At 51.8% G+C, this 14,578-nt stretch overlaps 1 protein-coding gene across 1 annotated transcript; it reads left to right on the top strand.

Moving 5' to 3' along the window:
* The first annotated feature begins 7,196 nt into the window (after window positions 1–7,196).
* Crabp2 (cellular retinoic acid binding protein 2) lies at window positions 7,197–11,826 on the top strand. Its single transcript, XM_021158879.2, has 4 exons — window positions 7,197–7,408; window positions 10,626–10,804; window positions 10,988–11,104; window positions 11,495–11,826. The coding sequence occupies exons 1-4, from the start codon at window positions 7,339–7,341 to the stop codon at window positions 11,543–11,545; spliced, it is 417 nt and encodes a 138-aa protein (XP_021014538.1). The 5' UTR covers window positions 7,197–7,338; the 3' UTR covers window positions 11,546–11,826.
* The last annotated feature ends 2,752 nt before the right edge of the window (window positions 11,827–14,578 follow it).

The following is a 14,578-nucleotide window of genomic DNA, read 5'->3' as shown; positions in this document are numbered from 1 at the left end:
ACATGGGTGCTGGGAATCAAACCCAGGTCTCTTGCAAAAGCAGCCAGTGCTCTTAACCACTGGGCCATTTCTCCATCCCCTCAAGGCAGTATTCTAACTTAACAGTTGAGGAGACTGAGGTTAAGCAAAAGGTAAGGTGTCTATCGCAGGCCAAGGAGGTAGAGGTTGCATTGGCACTCAGGTTTGCTGAGTGGGCCTGAAGTCCCTGCCTTGCTGTCAGCGAGCATCTGAGTAGTATCTGGCAGGATATGGGCACTACACCCAGTGTCTGTTCTGTACTGGGTGGTGTGTTAGACACTGGAAATGGTATTATCTTTGGCCCTGAAGAAGAAAAGCTAAGAAACCTCACTGAGCCACACATTTGCTCTCTAGAGCCAAGATTTAATGCTGGTTAATAAGATGAGCAGGTGTGTATTTCTGAAAGACAATGCTGTCTGCTGTAGGGAATCTGCATTGGGGAAGGGCCAAGAGGTGAGCCACCTGTGGAGTGGGAGGAGAATGTGAGTATCAGAGTAGGTGACATTAGCAGGATCAGGAGGTTGGGACAAGAGAGGGATAGATGTGTTGAATACTTCAACAAAGCCCAGGGGAGGATTCACCAACAAAGAGGGTTTGAGAAAGATAAGGTGGGTAGTTTCTGGCTTCCTGAGCAACTGTGGATAGCCAGCTGGGTAGTTGACAAGTTTAGCAGATGGAAAGAGACCTGAGCCTAAAACTAAGGTTTTCAGTCAACCTTGCAAGGCTGGGTTTTAGAGGCTCTTATCTGTTATCTTGGCTCTCGTGAGGTAGAGATAGGAAGATCATTAAGGTTTGGGGTTTTGAAATGGTCTCACTATGGAGTTTCTTTGAGTTCAAGGGCAGCTTGGTCTACAGAGTGAGTTCCAGGGCAGCCAAAGCTATGAAGAGAGACCTTGTCTCTAACAAAACACCATCAACCTCTGGCCTCCACATGTGTGCACAGGCACATATGTGTGCCCTATAAACACGTAGGCACACATACACAAATTGAATGGGTCCCACATACCCTTCAGTGCTCCAGAGTGAGACTCTAGGGTAGACATAGATCAGAAGACTGCATGCATAATGTTAGCCTGAGTAAGAAGTTTCTCAGTCCAGGGCCTGGGATCCTAACCCAACCTTTCTGAGTAGCAAGCTGCACAGTGAATCTCTGCCAGAGCAGCGAGTTCCCCAAAGGCCGTGCCCTATGATTACACCCTATGGAATCCTGCTCAGTGAAGTGTCTTAGTTTGGGTTACTACTGCTATGATGAAACCACAGCCAAGAGCAAATTGGGGGAGAAAAGGGTTCATTTGGTTTATGCTTCATACTTATTGTCCATCTCTGAAGGGAGTTAGGCTGGGAACTCAAACAGCAGGAACCTGGAGGCAGAAGCTAATATAGAGACTGTGGAGAGATGCTGTTTACTGGCTTGCTCTGCCTTCTTTCTTATGGAACCCAGGACCACCAGCCTAGGGATGGCACAACCACAATAGGTTGGGCCTGCCTACAGCCCAATCATATGGAGGCGTTTTCTCAATTGACATTCTTCTCAGATAACCCCAGTCTATGTCAAGTTGACATAGAATTAGCCTGCACAGTTGGTTACTTATTTGTAAGGAGTCTTTGAGAGCTGGGTGTTGGTGGCGCACGCCTTTAATCCCAGCACTTGGGAAGCAGAGACAGGTGGATTTCTGAGTTCGAGGCCAGCCTGGTCTACAAAGTGAGTTCCAGGACAGCCAGGGCTACACAGAAACCCTGTCTCGAAAAAACAACAACAACAAAAAAGAATCTATGAGAAGCCCCAGATTATAGTTCAAAGAGGAAGAAGGCAGGAGTGCCATGCCGAGGCTGCTGGGAGGGAACTGGAGCCCACACCTAGAGAATCCAGCCTGGCTGCCGCATACTGGGCTGGCTAGCAGAGTAGGTAGAAAGGTGTTCTTGTGAGTCCTGATCATTGAATATCTCTGGCTCTGGGCCAGCTACCAGTGTACTAGGAAGACCCACCACTGACAACCCAGATCACAGGGAAACCAGTGCTACCAGGACTTGAGAGGTGTGAGACCAAGACTGAATGACAGCATGGTTGGCAGCTATAAAATCCAGGAAATACTGGCCTCTTTGATTCCCCAGGGAAATGTTCCTGCTAATTCCCAAGTTCCAAAGCTCTCACTTGGATGGCTTGGCTCAAGTGAGAGGAGTGGCAGGCAGGAGAGAGTTGAAGACATCACTTGGATAGCATACATACTCAGGCTAACAAGTTCACGGGCCTCAGCCCAGTGCCCACTGGGAGTGAGGCATCCTGGAACCCTGACAGACCAGATGAGGTAGGGGTCTGGGGTGGTTGTGGGACAGTTTAGTTTTGCTTTGACAGAACTTTTTTTTCCAGAACTGTTGCCCACAGGGAGGAAAATCAGAACTTGCCACTTCATATATCTTTCTCCCATTTTGTTCATGCAGTCCAGAGCATAGTGTTAGATCTAGGTGAATGTGGGGACCTCTTCCCCTCACCCACCCTGCTCTTTCATCCACTCCCTGGCCTTGCTCTTAGAGATAGAAGTGGAAGTCAGGTGAAGAACAAGGCCTTGAACTGAGTAAGGCACCAGATACTTGGATTCTTTTTTTTTTTTTTTAATCTATAGCCTTATTATGTGTATGTGCTTGAATGCATGTATATTGTACACTGAATGCATGCCTGGTACCCAGGAAGGCCAGGAAAGGGCATCAGATCCACTGGAACTAGAGTTATGAAAGGTTGTGAGTCACCATGTGGGAGCTAGGATTCAAACCTAGGCCATCTGGAAAAACAGCACAAGTGCTCTTAACCACTGATCCCTCTCTGCCCCTAAAGTAGACTTGTAACCCTGCTTATCTACTGATTCAAGATGGCAAGGGTTAGCCGGGGGTGGTGGCGCACGCCTTTAATCCCAGCACTCGGGAGGCAGAGGCAGGTGGATTTCTGAGTTCGAGGCCCGCCTGGTCTACAGAGTGAGTTCCAGGACAGCCAGAGCTACACAGAGAAACCCAGTCTCGAAAAACAAACAAACAAAAAAAAGATGGCAAGGGTTGCCTCCATCTCTTCTGAACCTCAGCATCTCAGTGGCATGGGAAACCAGAGGAGCGTTTCAGATCCCAGCTCTCTGTGAGCGCAGGAAAAGCAGCACCAGGGAGGTGACTGGATTGTGGGTTCTCCAGCCCCAGTGCCCTGGGCAAAGAGTTGGAGATGCCTGGGCTGTCTAGAGCTATGTGTCTTTTTCAGAACAGGCCCTTTTCCCCATGTGCCATAAAACCTATCGGTCCGGTCTGTTGAGCTTGCCCATGGCCGCAGCCCATCCCTCCTACCTTGGCTGCTAGGGCTGAATGCAGGACACTGTGTTTGTGGCAGATGGGTACAGTACTAGAAACCAGACCATAGAGCCAGCCCAAGTGTAACTGCAGGTCAGTCTCCCAGCAGGGGACTGAGACTAAGTCTGGACACGTCCTCAGCCAGTGCATCCCTACCCCACCCTCCTGTCTTCCTGGCTCAGCCAGCCCAGCCCAGCCCAGCCCTGAGGAGAGCGTTGGCAGCTGGAGCTGGGAAAAGCATGGCAGAGCCAAGAACAACAGAGGCCCCGCCTGGGTGCTGTACAGACCCTCTTCTGGCCTGTGGTAGCCCCTCCTTCTGCCTCAGCTTTTCCTATTGTTTCTTTCCAGCCTCCTGTGCTGTCTTCCTGGTCCTATTTGCCTTCCCTTGCCAGACCCCAGGCTGGCCTTGCAGATCACAGCATCTTCCACTTTTGGGTGGAAATCAGGGTTTTCAGGGTCCTCTGTTCTTTTCTGGCTCTGCATCCAAATGTTTCTGGGAGGTAGGTTGCTTTCTTTCTAGGTCCCTGACCCTGTCTTACAGCTTTGGGGTTCTACTGCCCTTCATTCTGCTACAATGACAAAGGCTGGGTCTCTGAGCCAGGGAGACAGGCAGAGGTACCAGAAAGAGTCCCTTTGGCATGGAGGACCCCAGTGAAAGGTGGGCTGTCGATCTAGGCTCTCTGCAAGTAGAGTCCCGAGGGTGCAAGGGCTCAGGAGACACAGATCTAATGCATGACAGCCAGCCTTTGTTCTGGCTCAGAACACCACCACCACCTCCTCCTCCAGCCCAAACTGGCTGGCTTTTACTTTGGAAGTCCGGCTCAACAATTACTGACCCAATAGAGACAGTAATACCACATTCAGCAAACCCCTCCACCAGTAGCGACCTTGGCAGAGTCTCTCTGTGGTCCTGATGGGGGTGAGGCTGGGGATTCTGTGACTTTGCTGCTCTTCCTATCCCCAGTCAACCCTGGCCTCTTCCATGATGGACTGACTTGGTGGTTCCTCATGCTCCATGGCCTCATGGGAAGGGGTAGAGAGGGTAGAGTTGTCTCCTATACTGCAGCCCTCTTAACTTGTTTCTTGCTGCCATCTCAGCCCATTTCTCTTCCTCCGCTCTAAGCCTGAGACCACCTTCCTCCTAGCCACACAATGGAACAAAGCACCAGAGTGACCCTCACTCTGCACTGCTCTGTTCCCAACTCCATCCTCCGCTTGCCTCCGCTTCCCTATTGTGTCTCCAACTCCTGTCGGGAGAGGGGCCCCCAAGAGGGCTATGATCACTGGAATGGGGTCACTTGGGGCAGATCTGCAGCAGATTTAGTTATAATTGAAAGACCAGAGGCACCGGGAAATTCCTTTCCTTATTGATCCCAGTGGGAAATTAAAACCAGTAGTTGGGCTTGGGGCTCTTAATGGTGGCAGCTCCTCCCATTGAACAGCTCTGAGGCCCTAGCCCCTGTCCCCTTGTTAGTTGGATACCCCATCCACTTGTGCTAGCCCGCCTCCTAGGCCCCTCATCCCTCAGTGTCTCTTCCCAGCTGCTCATGTCTGCAGATTCCCCTGGAATAAAAGGGCTGCTGGAGGCCAAAAGCCCTAGCCCTAGCATATTGCCCCCTCCCTCCCTCATTCAGCAAAGTTGGGGTGTGAGGAGCTCTGGCCCTGAACTGCCAAACCACAAACACATCTGGAAAGAATTCCCCGCCCAGTCCCACTTCCCTTTGTCTTCCTTCTGTCTCTGGAAATCCTAGCCAGTTGCTAGAGGAGGGAGGTGGTGGGGGTAAAAGGAAGGGAGTGGGCCCAGGGCATCCACTCCCACCTGGGGAAACTTCCTCCAGGGCTCTAGTCTTAGTGGGACTCTCCACCTGACCTGGGTTCCTCTAAACTGCTATCCCAGGCTTCCTTCCTAGGCTGTGTCCTCACCCATCATCCTCATGACCATCAGTAAAGTTCTCAAGGCTCCTGGAAAAGGGCTTGCCTGCCCTTTTCTCTTGTAAGAGGGAAAATGCTACCTGGGCTCCAGGAGTCTGGAGAAGTAGAAATTTGACACAGTGACCACCGGTATGGGAGGTAGGGACACTGGGGGAGTGGGAGGGGAGCATCAGGCTCCTGTTTTTTTGCGTTGTTCCTTCTGCAGGCCATTCCTTATTTCTTGGTCTAGAAGCCAAATTTCACTGTCAGAACCAATAATCATCCCGTTGTACCTACCTACAGCAAAGCTGCACTGAACGCGGGAAAGGTTGCAACCTATACTCAGAGCGCTCTCAGATTCCCCTTTCTCCCACCTAGCTAAGCATCTGCAGTGGCGAAACTGCTAGACCCACGTGCCTCCTCTTCCAGAAGCCTATGCCTCCTACGCCCCCCTGCCCGCCCCCGCCCCCCCTGCCCGCCCCCGCTCCCAAATAAGCATTCCGCTTTAAAATTTAGAGTCCTAGACTCAAGCCGGCTTGTCCTACTCCCTTCTGAGTGTTGGTGGCCGGGTGGGGGGTGGGGAGAGCGGAGATCCAGAAGCCCTTCTGAGAGGCAGCCTTCCTCCCTCATCCTCTCAAGTTTTCCACACCCCATTATTCGGGATTGCCTCGATGAAGACCTGACTCTCGTGACACTGTCTGGCCTCTGAGTGAGGTTAATCCTTCAGGCCCTGTCCTCAGCTCAGTTCGACTCCCCAACCAAAGCCTGCCAAGTCCCCAGTTCACCAGGTCAGGGCTGCCTGTTCCAACCTTGGCCACCTAGATGAGAAGGGGCCAGGGACCCTGTTTGAGATCCTGAGGGGACTACGAAGATGGCCCCGGGAGACTGAGGACGAATGCCAAAGAAAGGGCAAACACTTGTAGCTCCAGCACAGAGCAACGTTGTTTCTGGCTTTGGGTTACCCGCGTGCCTCCGAGGCCGCTCCTGTCCTTTCTGCTCCTATCTCGCTGTCTTTCCACTAGGGTTTCACCCACGTAAAAATCATCTTCGGAGAGGAGCGGCTGATCCACCACACTTTCAGCTCTGGATGGGGACGTCTCAGACCCACCCCCTCCCCACACAGCCAGCCTTCCCCCAATTCCAGTGGCAACGCGGCAAGCCGCGGGGGGGGGGGGTTGGGGGGCGCTGGGCGTCTTTCTCCCCCCTTTGTGGCCCAGGGGGCCCAGGGAAGCGAAGCCACCGAGAAAGCGCCTTAATAAAAGAGTCGTGTCAAGTGATTGGCTGTGACCTCTGCCCTTCTAGCCTCGAGCCGGGGGCTCCTGCTTAACCCTTCAATGTCCGTCCAGGGCTTGGAGAGGAATGAATGAGTTGCCTTGTGCTCACTTCAGGCGTCCCCAGGCACTACTTGAACCCAGAGCTGAGTCAAGAGGTGGAGGACAGAGCAGTACCTCCGTGTCACCCAAAAGAACGCTTGAATTCCGAGTTGTTTCATTGAGTCCATTTCGACTGCCGGTTGCCAGGAGCCCCTAATTCTTGCGCTAGTGGGGTCTCCGGATGCCTGGCGCCGAGCTGTCCAGAGCACCGAATCTGGTAGAGGACTAGTAGGGAACTGGTGAAACGGGACCTGTGTTCGCCCTGCAGACCCAGAGAGCATCCGTGACCCAGGCGAGCCGTGCCCTGTTCTTGCCAGAGGCACAAACCCGGTTCTTGCCTTCTGACGCTTCTCGGTCCGCCTACTAATGCGGGAGAAGGGTATCTTGGCTCTTGGAGAACCCTGGACCCACCCACATTTCTAGAAACAGGAGGGATTCCGGAAAGGATGGGGGTGAAGTGGTCACAGAGCAGGGCCCCCAGGTGGTGTGGAAGGCGGGGCGGGGGCGGGGGCGGGGCCGCCTCATGCACCAGCTGGGTATAAAAGCCTAGAGCTCTGGCGCCCAGCGGCTGTGCAATTGTCCTCCACGCGGCTTGGTCCCCAGGTGGAAGGATCTGTTCTGCAAAGGAGACAGCAAAGTATCTTTAGCCTAAAGGACTCAACGTCCAGTGTTCTAGTTGAAGATCTAAAGAGAAAACCACCTTGCTGCCACTATGCCTAACTTTTCTGGCAACTGGAAGATCATCCGATCGGAAAACTTTGAGGAAATGCTAAAAGCTCTGGGTAAGGAGGTTTTCGTGAATTGGAAAGGGAGGGCAAGAAGGGCGCTGGGGTCTTTAGAGCTGAGGCTGAATAAACGGAATGAGGCCGAATCAGGGAATGTACCTGGGAGCCTGCATCCCAGGAAAGGGGCGTGCCCGGATACCCTGGGTCCTGGGGCACCAGGCCCAAGACTCTTAAATCCTACTTTCTGAGGCTGGGCGCCCACCAGTGCCAGCTTCAACGGTGACTCAGAGCCTGTGAAGCAAGTAGAAACCAGAAGCACGAGGTTAGTCTCAGGAGGGGTTGGCTAGCCTCGGCGCCTGGACCTGCTGACCAGAGCACCTGGCTCTGAGCTTTAAGAATCCAGAATCCAGGCAGGGAGCCCCTCGGACATTCCAAGATCTTTCCGCGTACCCTAACAGTAACCCAATCCCGACGACAGGTCCATTATCCTCAACACTTGGCTCCGCCCACCAGGTGGTCCACCACTTCAGCTCCCCGACCCTCCCCCACACCTTGCACTTCCCACTCCAGTCTCCCCACCCCACCCCACCCCACCCCCACCTGTGAGACACATATTTTCCTACAGCAACCGGCTCCCAAGCCCTAAAATCGCTCTGGACAATTACCACTTTCTTAGATTTCAACAAATGTCCTCGTGTGAAACACCAATCCCCATTTCCGAAAGTCTAGGATTGCCTCCCTCCTCGACACAGACCAGCTGCACCCTGCGCAACTGGGCTGTTAGCCAAGGGTGGGAACACAGGATCCACCCAGACTTTCCCTACCCACCTTCTACTACCCTCTAGGATGCGACTGAGCTAGAAGGTATAGGAAAGGAGAGACATCTGCGGAGAGATGCAGTTAACCGCCCCAGGGAGTGGAAACTACCCCAGAGCCTAAGGGTCAGCATGCCTTCCATTTCTGCACTGGAGAGGAGCCCCTGTTGTGGGAAGCAGGGGATACCCTTGAGGAGCTAGGGGCTGTATAAGAGTGAGTCTGGAGCTAAAAAGAATGTTGCGAGGGCAGTAGGGCCTCTGTTCTCATCTTTCCTCGCTGTTCATTCTCTTTGTGTCAGCTAACCGCAAGGATCCTTAGAGTCAGACCCAGTTTTCTTGCTCCACCCTTGTGAAATTAAAGATCAGAGAATAGAAATTTTCAGAAAAATCTATTGCTGTTTCCTCCCCCATTCGCTCTAAATTCTGGCCCCTCTCTGCAGTGAATGTGGGAGCCTGGCATCACCCCCACCCCCACCCCGGGTTCCAGCTGCAGAGAAAGGCCCAATCCTACAGTCTGCCTTCAGAATGTTTGTCCTCCCCGCAGGGTCTCTCTGAGCCACGCGACTTGCTAGGGGGTAGATTGCAAACAGACCCGTTGTTACACAAACTGCCTGTGTCAGCCAAGGTCAGCTGAGCCAGGACCCCAGCTCTGCAGGCACCAAGGACTGGGGGAGGCGGGGTTCTCCTGAACACAGCCTCCAGAGACTCCACAGTCCCCGTTCAGGGTCCATGTTGTGGGGGAGTTCAGGGCTCACCATGATAATCAGGGCAAACACAGCAGGTCTTTCAGTTAGGACTGGGTGAGTCCACTTTGGGGCTGAATGAAATGTCTCAGGAACCCAGAGCTATGGAATGCATGAGTATTTGTGTGTATATATGGGGAGGGCGGGGAGGGGGGTTGCACGGTGGCAGTGGCTTGTCCCCTGTAGCACCTTGAAGGGCCAGTTCTTCACCTCACCAGGCTTGGAAAAGTGGGGGTGGAGCCTCCTGTTGGTGGCAGAGGGTTGCTCTCCTTCATTTACAGAGTCCTCTGTAAATGAAATGGGGGCAGGGAAGGGAAAATATATGAATGAGGACACAGAGACTCTAAATACACAGAAGCTGAGCGGGACGGCCCTTGGATGATTCTTGGGCTAGGGACATCAGAGGGGAGGCAGAACACTCCCATCCTCTCTTCCCCTTCCCTTCCTTCCTTCCTTTCTTTCTTCCTTCCTTTCTTTCTTTGTTTCTTTTTGTTTGTTTGTTTTTTTGTTTTTCGAGACAGGGTTTCTCTGTATAGTCCTGGCTGTCCTGGAACTCACTCTGTAGACCAGGCTGGCCTCGAACTCAGAAATCCGCCTGCCTCTGCCTCCCAAGTGCTGGGATTAAAGGCGTGCGCCACCATGCCCGGCTCCCTTCCCTCCTTTCAAGACAGCAGAGTTTTCCTTTGAAAGAGACCTGGGAATGTTACAGAGAGCAGTCTGGCGCAGGAAACTTTGTCCAAACCTAGTTTCCGCTTTTTCTTTTTTATTTGCATATATTACCTGCATGTAATAATGGGTTTCACTATGTTCTGGCTTTTTTTTTTCCTCATGGTTTTTTGAGTCAGGGTTTCTCTGTGTAGTTCTGACTGTTCTGGAACGCACTCTATAGAGCAGGTTGGTGAGTTTGAACTCAGAGATCCATCCCCCCTGCCTCTGCCTCCCAAAAAAGGGTATGCACCACCATGCCCTGCTATGTTGTGGCTCTTTCATCCATTGTACTTGCTTTTATTAAAAAAAAAAAAAGTTTCTAGAAACTATGAATGTGCACTTGGCCTTGTGTGTCCCCCATTCTTACTGTGGAGCCATGGGACAATTAGAAGAAGCTGCTGTTTCCTTTTGGCAGTTGAGGAATCTGAAGCCAGAGCCGCTTAAGCTCAGGGTCACCGAGTTTTCGAGTTTTCCTCTGTATGTATCCTCCTCGGCTGAGAATCTGCTCCTTGGGTTTGGGAGGGGCAGGGATTGTACAAATAAAGACCTAACAGGGTAGAGACCTAATAGAACAGGTAGGTAACTGGGGCAGAGAGGGAAGCAACCTGCTTGCCTGGTCTACCCTGCAAGTGGGCATGGGGAATTTAGTAACGGCCAGCCTACCTCACAGTCTCAAACCCAGTGGTGACAGGCCAGAGTGAGGGAAACTGAACTTTAACACATGGGGGAAGCTGACCCTAAGGGTGCTAGGAATGTGTTGCTGGAATTTGGGGAGTCCTGCCTACCTACTGACTCAACAAGGTGGGGTCATATAGCCTGCCTCACCTGGATCCCTCTCTTTCCTCTTTCAATGTATAGCCTTCCTCCTCTTTCCTTATTATCACCCCACCCCTACACTCCACCCCCCACCCACCCACCCAACACACACACACAAGGCCATCAAGATGGGGCTGCTCCAGCTGTCTCATGGCAGCCGGTGCCAGAGCTATCTGTCCTCTCTCCCCGCAGGGGTGAACATGATGATGAGGAAGATCGCTGTGGCTGCAGCCTCCAAGCCAGCTGTCGAGATCAAACAGGAGAATGACACTTTCTACATCAAAACCTCCACCACTGTGCGAACCACGGAGATTAACTTCAAGATCGGGGAGGAATTTGAGGAGCAGACCGTGGATGGGAGACCCTGTAAGGTGAGGGACAGGGAGGGCCCCCTCCGCATCACAGCACCTACTTGCCACATCTAGCTTCCCTAGACTCTTCGCTCTCATGAAGGAGTCCCTAGGAGTGCAGGGTGCTGGAAAGGGGTCTGCCTCTGCCCCCTTTCACTTGCGCAGGCCCTTACTGTGAGCTCTTTGGCCTCTGGTCTCTTGCAGAGTTTGGTGAAATGGGAGAGTGGAAACAAAATGGTGTGCGAGCAGAGGCTTCTGAAGGGGGAGGGCCCCAAGACCTCCTGGAGCCGAGAACTGACCAATGATGGAGAGCTGATCCTGGTGAGCCCTGCCCCATCCCCTCCCCTGGAAGAATCCCTGCTGCCTTCAGCTTTCTCTGCGGGGCTCCAAGCTCCCGCAGATTTAAGAGCAGCTGTGGCCACACCCCTCAACCTCTCGATGGGGACTGTTTGGAAATGCTAACCCTTTTGGGTGCAACAAAGATGTGCCCAGAGGAGCCCAGTGTTTTCCAGCAGGCTATCCCTGACTGCCTATGGGCTCCAGGAGTAAGTGGGTTTCTGCTTGATCCCCAGCAATGATGCCCCCGGCATCCTTGCATCTGTTCTTGCCTGTTTGGGCTTAGAAGTAAAAACAGTCTACCTCCCATCCCCTCCCTCCTTTAAATGAAAGGTGCCCCAGTACTTCACCAGCTAACTACCTCTATCCTTACAGACAATGACAGCAGATGACGTTGTGTGCACCAGGGTCTATGTCCGAGAGTGAGTGCCTACGGGTCCAAGAACTGCCTGAGACTTCTTCCGTGCCCGCTACAGGCCACAAACCTCCCTCCCATGTCCATCTTACAAACTAGCTCTCCCCTTACTCCTGAGGGTCACTGCTTCCTCCAAGGCCTTTTGTTCTTTGCCTTCTCTATGCCAGAGAGGGGCAGAAGCTCAGAACCCTCCCACTGCCATTTGACCCTCCCAGGTCAGCAGTCCCAGCTCCATTCCAGGGTCCTCCCTGGAAGAGACTGTCTCTCTGGCCTCTACTCCTTATCCTTGTAGTCTGTGTGATTTAGAATATTTATTGGTTAATTTTATTAAAATGTTTTAAAATGTAAAACCCGTCTGTGGCTCCCTGCGCAGTGGTAGTCAATGGCCCGGTTAGCCTTTTCTGAAGTGTAATGGGAGAGGTCTCTGTCCCAGCAGGTCAGCTGACCTGTGCCTTACCTGCCTGCCATGAGTATCTCCTCTATTCCCTTCCCCAGCCCTGCGGCCCCAGTCCGAGTGTTGGGTTCTAGAGCTGACTCCCACTCTCTCCACCTGTTTCCCTACGATGACACTGGCCTGTCACAAGGTTCAGGATGAGCTCATTAGCACCCACAGGCTGACCTTGCTCCTGCCTAGGTCTCTCAGGGAAAGGTCTCCTGCCTTGTCTCTGCCACTCTTTCTTCCCCACCTCTGGACCTTTCACCTGCCTTTTCTGCTCCTGGCTTCCCATCTCCCAGGCTCCTTAGAGGAGCTCCTGAGCCTATAGAGTAGACGTTGAGCTGTTCCAGGTGTGACCACAGGCAGGTTACCAAGCATCTTTGTGCCTGTTTTTCTTTTTAAAACAGCACTGGTTTTGTTTTGTTTTGATTTTCATTTAAATTTATTTTATTTTATTATTTTCTGTGTATGAGTGTCTTGCCTGCATGTATGTCTGCTACATGCGTGCCTCAGGAGGTGGGGAGCCTCCATGTGTGTGCTAGGAATCGAACCTGGGTCCTTTGCAAGAAGGACACATGCTTTTAAAACCACTTGGCCAACTCTCCAGCCCCTAACACTTTTGTTTTGTTTTTGTTTTCTGAGACAGGGTTTCTCTGTGTAGCCCTGACTGTCCTGGAACTGGAGAGGCTGACCTCAAACTCAGATATCCTCCTACCTCTCTCTACCTCCCACGTGCTGGGATTAAAGGTGTGTGGCACCATTACTGCCCACAAAACTGTTTTAAAGCTTGATGGCTTATACCTTTAATCCCAGCACTTGGGAGGCTGAAGCAGTGAGTGAGTTTGAAGCCCGCCTGAGCACAGTGTGACTGGTCTCAGAGTGACTCAGGGGATGGCTTGGTGGGAGTAAGTGCTTGTTGTGGGAGCATGAGCACCCAAGTTTGGATCCTTGGAACTCAAACAGTATGGTTGAATGTGGTAGCATTCTTCCAGGGAGGTAGGAGGCAGAGATAGACAAGAATCCCTGTAGGTTCATGGGCTAGCCTGGTGTACAGAGTGGTGACCAGCAAAACAGCAAGAGAACATATTTCAAAGAAAGTTGAAGACATGAACTGACACATGAGGCTGTCTTCTGATCTCCACTTGTGTTATGGTCTGTGTCTGCCTTCATACACACACACACACACACACAGAGAGAGAGAGAGAGAGAGAGAGAGAGAGAGAGAGAGAGAGAGAGAGAGAATGAACTACCACCACCCAAAACAACTCAGGGCTGGACATGGCTTTCCTGGCGCTAGAGTGCTTGCCTTGTGTACAAGGCCCTGGGTTCAATCCCTAGTACTGGGGGCAGATCACAGAATTGGAGCTGGGACTGTAGTTTAGTGACAGAGCACTTGCCTAACATGTGCAAGGCCCCAAGTTCCATCTTCACCACCACAAAACCCAAAATGAACCCCACAAACTCATACGCTGTTTGGCTTATGTACTAGTAAATTCTCCCCGGATCTACTGAGCTTTAGATTAGCTGGGTCCAAAGCCTCAAAGACATCACTGTCTTTCCTTGTCCCCCTACCTTGCACTGGTCACATCCAACTTTGTCACAAATCACTTTTCCCAGTCAAAAGAAGCTTCATATGCCACCAAGCTTACAAAGGTACATAGCCTGAGACACACTGACAAGGGACACTCTCTACCTGGGTTCATCTCTTCAGGTCCCAAGCCTTGATCAGCGGCTGCTTAGACTTCAGGGCCATCCTTAGACTAGTTGCTATTCAGTAATGAGTCAAGTCTGGGCCTTGAGACACACGTTGCTAAGGACCAGGCGGGACTCTGCTCATTCCTCAGAAACCCAAAGGGTAGGAAGGAATTTCTTCCACGAAGAAGGTCACTATGATCCCAGAGTTCCTAACCCACAAAGCAGTGTTTATAAACACATGACTCTCAGCAGTATGAAGCCTTTAAAAGCTGATGGTTTAGAGCCAGGCCTGCTGGTGATGGAGGTGGAGGCAGAAGACCAGGAGTTTGAGGCCAGCCTAGGCTGCACAAGACTCTTTCAGGACAAAAATAAACCAAAAGTGATGGATTTGGCTAAGCTTAATGATGCAAACCTGCATTTCCAGCATATGGAAAACTAAGGCAGAAGGGATCCCTTGCAAGTCTGAGGCCAGCCTGGTCTACATAGGGGAACTTTGGCTCAAAAAATATCTCCCCCCTCAAAAAAAAAAAAAAAAAAAAAAAGAGAAACCCTGTCTCGTAAAAACAAACAAACAAACAAACAAAAAAAAAAACAGGTATGTTGGTACACACCTTTAATCCCAATTTTCAGGAGGCAGAGGCAGGTGGATCTCTGTGAGGTCAAGGCCAGCAGTCTACATCGGGAGTTCCAGGACTGCCAGGGCTATAAAGAGACCCTGTCTCAAAACAATAAAATTTCCAAAATGAAAGAGGGCTAATGAGATAACCGGATGGGTAAAAGCAGTAGCCGTGAAAACTCAATGACCCGAGCTTGATTCCTGGGACCCACAATGGAAGGAGAACCAACTCCTGAAAGTTGTCCTTTGACCCTCACATGTGTGCATGGCATCCCTCACTCACACATCACACACACA

The sequence above is a fragment of the Mus caroli genome, unplaced genomic scaffold (assembly GCF_978045245.1).
Source record: "Mus caroli unplaced genomic scaffold, Mus_caroli_1 scaffold_3, whole genome shotgun sequence".
NCBI classification, from domain to species: Eukaryota; Metazoa; Chordata; class Mammalia; order Rodentia; family Muridae; genus Mus; species Mus caroli.
Note: the sequence above shows the minus strand (reverse complement) of the source record. Positions and strands in the feature narration are given on the sequence as shown.